Source organism: Psammomys obesus, unplaced genomic scaffold (assembly GCF_907164565.1).
Source record: "Psammomys obesus unplaced genomic scaffold, mPsaObe1.curated_primary_1811, whole genome shotgun sequence".
NCBI lineage: Eukaryota > Metazoa > Chordata > Mammalia > Rodentia > Muridae > Psammomys > Psammomys obesus.
Window position 1 is genome coordinate 9,149,185 of NW_026596079.1, and position 6,815 is coordinate 9,155,999.

Sequence of the window (6,815 nt, forward strand, 5' to 3'; positions counted from 1 at the left end):
TTTTTTAAAGGTGCGCATGTTGGAAAGGTTTACTAAGATTCTTAATGGAATGAGAAACTGCTAAAGACCAAAGGGTTAGCACTAACTGAACTTGAACTGACAGCTACTGACATGTGAGGAGATTTATTTTTCAGGTAAGAAATAATCTGTTAATAAAAATTATGAATGGCTCATGGGGAGAACTGGGCAGACAGCAGATAAATGAAAAGAAACAAACTTAAACTAAGTTGAAGTGTCCAGAGGAAGAACCAAAACATTGAAGTGCTTGGGAGCCAAGCACACTAGGGTGGGTGTGATTGCAGAGCAGAGCTGATGATCACATGAATAAGATGGAGAACCCTTTGCTCTCTCCAGAAGCAGAGACACCAAAGAGACATAGCAAATCTGGCACCTGGAGGGGCTTCTCCTGTCATAAGAAGCACTACGTGGCCAGGTGGGGCTGGCACAGTGGCCAAAGGATTCACTCATGTTCCAAAGAAACCAGATTCAACTCCTGCTGCTTCTGCCTTTTGAGACATTCCCAGAGAAGCTGCATCTGCATCAAAGATCCTACATACTAATTGATGTTGACTCAAAACATCTCGACTGCAAGAATGGAATTTTGTACCCTTGGCTATCTTTAACCTGTTTTTTTAAGAGTCATTTACAATCAACCTCTGCATCTGTCCTTACATACTCCAGGCTTTCCCTAAAGTTCTTTTTTTTTTTTTTTAAGGTATAATGTCAATTTAATCAATGACTTCCTCAGTTAACACAGAGACACCAAGTCCTCCAGCCTGAAGGACTTTCTAGCCTGGACACCAGAGGGACCCTGAGGAGGATGGAAACCTGGCGCTGTCCTTAGAGGACAAGGAACTTCAAGTCCTCTGTTCAGGAAGCATTTTATTGTTGCTCAAAGGACGAGAGCTCTCTCAGGTGATGGCTTCTCAGAGTAACTCCCGCATGGCCTGGCTGAGCTTATGAATCTTGCTCTTTGTGGACATATCAACGTACTTCTTCCTGATTCGGACAATCATCCCACCCATGACTGACGGGTCGGTCTTCACCTCCAATTTCAGTACTTGGCCTTGACAAAGGAAGCTCTTGAGCACCAGCTTTAACTCAGTGAGAACCTCTTCCTCTAAAGGAGATGCCGTGGTCACTGTGCACGGCACCTCCCCACGGTGAACACTCATGATGGTGGAAAAGGCCGAGATGACTCCCTGGGTGTTGCCTAGGTGACCGTTTTCAGCAAGCAAATTCATGAGGTTGGCCGTCAGCGGAGAGAACTTCTCCTTCGCTGTGATGTCCTTCAGGCTTTTCACTTTGATGGAGCGCTTGATGTACGGATTGAGGACAGCGAGAGATACCTTGGGGTCCTTTAGGAGTTGCTCCACTCGCAACAACTCCTTTTCCACCTGGTCCAGCTTATTCTGTTTAGAATAAGCCGCAGAATACAGGGCAGTGGCATAGTGCCCTTCGATACCATATATCTGAACAGGGGGCCTCACAAGCTTGGCAAAGGGCCTGATCGCAGAGGTACTGAAGCTCCGCACCTGTAAGGACAGTCTGGAGGCTGCTCGCGCGGCCATCTTTTCTCGGGCGGCTGTCTCCCTAAAGTTCTTAAGGCTGACATACAGACCTGCCCCCTCCATCAGCATTCTAGCTAAGAATATGATAAACTAATATTTAAATACTGTAAATCTATGCATTTTGTAAACACTGACTTTCTTTATTGAAGCTTCTTTTGTCATAGAAGTGATCGTTTGGAGTAACTTGAATCTCTAACCCTGAGTCACTGTCACCCGTGTCTGGCTCAGAACGAACTATTTTCAGATGATGGAGTTGGTCTACAAAAGCCTTTCACGTGCAAAGCACTTCTTTCCAAAAGAAGCCAAATTAGTAAAATTTGTCCATGTCTATTACCGGTGAATATTTTTAAACATTAAAGCTGTGTGCAACAGATGCCATGGTGGTATAGGCCTGCAATCCCTGCATTCGGGTGACTTGAGTGGGAGGATCACAAGCTCAAGGGAGCCTGACCTGGAAAGCAAGTCCCAGGGAAGCCTGTGCTTCAGAGTAAAAGTTTGTCTCTAATCTTGAAAACAAAGCAGAGCCACTTTGGATAGCAAAACATGAAATATTTAAGCATTTACCATCCACCCTCCACAGCAAATGTAGACTGTCATGCAGATTTGTAAAATAAGAAATTCCTAAGTACTTGAGCTGAGGTAACAGGCATGTTACCTTTCGTTAGAGATGAAAATATATCAGGGCTGTACAACAATGCAGGCTTGTTGGGAACTGCTGTCATGGGAGTGGCCTGTTACCAGATCCGTTCTTTAAAGTTGAGATTTCTGGACCAGGATGCTGCAGAGATGGCTTGCCTACTAAGAGTGCATATTTCTGTTGCTGGGGACTGGGTTTTGGTTCCCAGCACCCATGTCAGACCTGATGATCTCTTCTGACATCCATGGGCATCTGTACCCATTTTCAATATCAACACACAAATACGTACTTCAAAAACAATACAATGAATACATTTTTTAAAAAGATTCCTATGCCCATTACTAGGCCTTTGACTCAGTAGGAATGTGTCAGGCTCAGATACCAATGTTTTATTGATGTATTCCAGAAGGTTCCAATGCACAGGCCAATAGAATGATGTTGTATTTGGTAGTCACCTAGATTCCTTCTTTGAGATTTTCTAGACATTGAGCAGATGCAGCACAAAAGACCCTAGAGGCAGGGAGATCAATTCATCAGAGCCCAGACAAGTGACATGCTCTTAATTTGTACTGTGCTTTCCTAATAGGCATCACTCTGCATTATCTGTGAAGTGAGTCACAGTGGCAGGTGCTGTGGGTGATTTCTTTGTGTCCATTTCTCTGCTTGAACACACACCTTAAAACACCAGGAGCTCTCTTGGTCCTGTGTAACAGTAGGTCCCCCTCCAGCCTGGGGTCTGCTTCCTTCCCCAAGTACATGTGTGTCTTGCTACCTCTTCTAATCGAGGTCTCTGTTGAATGTCCTCTCTTCTGTCATGCCTTTCTCTTTTCTCTTGAGTACTAGCATTCATTTCTCTCTATTTGTTTATCAGGCATTAAATCTCTTTAGACTATCTGCCACTGCCATTATGTTACATACTGATTACCCATCAATATCCAGTGGAATTTGGTCCAGAGATCCACAGTGGATGCTGAAATCCTCAGATGTTCAAGTCTCTTATATAAATAGTGTAGTACTCATATGTTATTCTTAATTAAAACTTTCCTGAAGACTTCAAATCAACTCTTGATAGCTTATGCTGTCTGCCACAATGCAACAGTATACAATTAGTTATAACAGTATAACTAATTTAAGGAAAAATGATGGGATAAGTTTATACATTTTTCAGCACAAAGGTTTTTTCCAAGTGTATTCAGCACATGATTGGTTGAGACGTGGAACATGTAGACATGGAGAGTTAACAACACTTATTTGCTAGTTAGCTTAATGTCTTTTTTACCTTTAGAATGTTAAATTGCATTAAAATAAGAAACTTTGTCCTGTGCTCTCCTCCAAGCCTGGGACATGGGGACACTTGAGACCCCCAATAAGTAAGTATGGAAAGATATTCATTAAAGGATCCAAAGAGTCCATGGAATATAGGTGGCTCAGTATACCTGGAGTTTGGGTACTACAGCTCTGTGAATATTAGCACAAAATCCTGTGGAGATATTTTTCACCGCAGTGGTCTCTGGGTCAGAGTTTGATTTGCTTCCTAGGTGACAGTAAGCTGACAAGACATCACTTAAAACAAACAAACAAAAAACCAGAGATCCAAGGAAGAGCTTGATCAGGCTTGACTCTAATTGAAGATCTATGTAGAAAACAGAGACATAACCCTTAGCACTTCTTCTTAGAGAGAGTGTTACCATCAGAGGTCCTGGATGATGGAAGGTGGGATTCGCACAATTTTCCACTGAGGAAAAGAACAGTGATGTTTTGTAGCACAAAAGGCCATTGTATTAGTCTTCTCATTCCTTTATTTAGATACCTGCGGCTGGAGAGAACAGATAGCATACAGCCATAGAAATCTGTCTTTTGACTCTCTGGAGTTGGGAAGTAAAAATGAAGTTTCTGGGGGATCTATATCTGCAAGTGGCCCAATCTCTGCTTCTAAAATCTGTGCCCTTCCTACATCCTCTAACACATTCTCCAGTGGAAACAAATGGGTTCTCACATGACTAAAGAAGCAAAAGAGCCAAGAGTATAGGTAGTTCCTTCTATTTTTTTTTTATAAAGGTGCTAAACTCATCCACAAAGGTGGAACCCTCATGGTCTAATCCCTGACTAAAGCCCCACTCTCAATTCTGACATGTTAGGAATTTAGTTGCAACCTAACCACCATAGACAATATAAACATTCAGACCAAAGCACCATAGGGCCACCTTAGTCATTCTGAAAGTAAAGTGTTTTTCTGAGGAACTTGGACGCAGTTTCCAGGGTACACCCTACATGTAACTTGGCCTAAAATGTAGAAGCAACGAAACTGGCGCAGAAGTTCCTCAGGAGGAATAAAAATGAGCCAGCCAGATGGGCAAATTCCAATGTAATAAGCATGAATGGCGCAACAAAGTAGCTCGCAATAGCCTTCCTTAGCACAACTAATTTTCACAGTGTAGGCAACAGGGCAGGGAGGTTTCCAGGCAGCCCAGCTAGGACCTATGCTTATGTACATCAGATTTGGCTTTGTTTCTTGACTCTGTCTTCTGAAAGTTTACTCCCACTAAGCTCAAAGAAGCACCCCCCCCAAATAAATAACATAAGTGGGGTCTTGAATCATCTGAATGTCTCAGAATAATAGGTAGAATTCCTAAGATAAGTACATATTCTCCGTCCAGCCTGGACCACAAAGGACAGAGCATCTTGATTAAATTTCCCAGAGAAATCCAGGAGCTTTCAAATGCTATTTTCTCTCTTTATATCCTTCTTTGCACAAGACCCAGCGTAAAGTCATCCGAGCCTGAGGCCCAGAGGCTGTGGCTGAAAAGTTGAAGTCAAATGCAGGTTAATATTAAAAGGGGTGGAAGAAACAATAACTGTGATGCGAGTGACATCACTTCATCTTACTTCACACAAACAGCCATTTCCTCAAGGGTACTGAGGAACAGGAAATTGTGTATTAAACAAACACAGACTGACAGCTGTGGCCCTTTTCTCTTCATTCAAACCAGACATTCTTCTTCCTCGGGACTGTAGGAGCCAGAGGGGTCAAAAACCCCACAAGAAAACCCACAGAACCAACTAACCAGGGCTCACAGGGCTCACAGAGACTGAACCAACAATCAGGGACTCTGCATAGTTCTGACCTAAGTCCTCTACATATATGTTATGGTTGTGCAGCTTAGTGTTCTAGTGAGACACCTAACAAGGGGAGTAGGTGCTGTCTTTGACTCTTTTGCGTGTTTTTACAGTCATTTTTGTCCTACTGGGTGGCCTCATCCAGCCTTCATATTAGGGGAGGTGCCTAGTCTTATTGCAACCTGATACGCCATGTTTGGTTGATATTTCTAGGAGGCTTGCCCTGTTCTGAAGGGAAACAAGGGAGGAGTGGATCTGGGCAAGAAGGGAAATCGGGAGAGGAGGGACTAAGAAGAAATGAAGGAGGGGAAACTGTGCTTAGAATGTATTGTATGAGAAAAGAATATATTTTTAAAAATATGTATTAAAAAAAGAAATTCTTCTTCCTAGAATCTTTGACTCGGGAGGTCCTGGATTCTCTTTGAGATTCTGGAAATGCCCCATTCCTATTTATGTATTTTAATATTGAAGCTGCAACTTTAAAATCCAACTCTGTGACTTATATATAACCTGAGAGAATCACTTTAGCTGATTTAGCCTGTTTCTCACATGTAAAATAAGCACGAATAATAATTACCTTATAAGATTGTACAGATAAGACACAGTCCTATAGATCTTTGTGAATATAACACATTAAATATGAAGACTATATATCACTGAATCAAAGGTCCTCCAAGCCTTCTTTCCCTTTGCTATTATTATCACATGCCAATACCACATGCCAGCAAGTCATATAGTTGGGTCAAAGTAGCATCATGGAACTGTAAAGGCATCTTAGCCACATTTAGAGAACTGAGTGTCAACTCGCAAGGTACTGAGTCACTAGTGAAACTAATACCAAAGAAAATGGCACCAAACAATACACAGAGTGAGTAAAAACGAATTGAGACAGGAAGAGATATAAGCAAAGCTCATATTACCCAAGATTACAATCAGTCCCCAGGGAATAAAGGACGTTTGTGAGATCAGCTATGGGTAACTTGAAGAGGCTCGAGTAACTATGACAGTTTAGTCTCCATTACCAACTAGATTGATTTTAGAATCACCTAGGAAATTTTTAAAGTGTACGTCCTAGTGTGTCTGTTAGAGACTCCCAGAGAAGACAAACAAAGCGAGAGGGCCCATGCCAAATGTGGATGATTCACTAATAGACTGGTGTTCCCAAGAGAGCTCATTTTCTGCTACCCCCTCTCTCTCCAGCATGATAGTACTATTCAGTTCCACCACACCATTTGTGTTGAAATAATGAGAAAAACAAACCCTTTCTTTCTTAAACATTTCCATAAGTATTTCACCTCAAAGATGAGGATCGTACCGACACGCTGGCTGAACGGCCTCCCTCTAAGCTGAGAAAATATTACAAGATACCCAAATAAAGGATGATTCAAAGATAAGATTTTCCAATGGTAAGGCATGTGCCCAATCTTCCTCTCTATTCATGTTTTACCTTTAAAAGCTACATTGAATCATAGGGTTTATAGTCTTAGGTA

General features: G+C 42.1%; 1 protein-coding gene across 1 annotated transcript; it reads right to left on the reverse strand.

The window, feature by feature from the left end:
• Positions 1 to 706: 706 nt before the first annotated feature.
• On the reverse strand, positions 707 to 1,571 carry LOC129690764 (ATP synthase subunit O, mitochondrial-like). The gene has a single exon (XM_055626597.1). The coding sequence runs from the start codon at positions 1,569 to 1,571 to the stop codon at positions 927 to 929; it is 645 nt and encodes a 214-aa protein (XP_055482572.1). The 3' UTR covers positions 707 to 926.
• Positions 1,572 to 6,815: the final 5,244 nt, after the last annotated feature.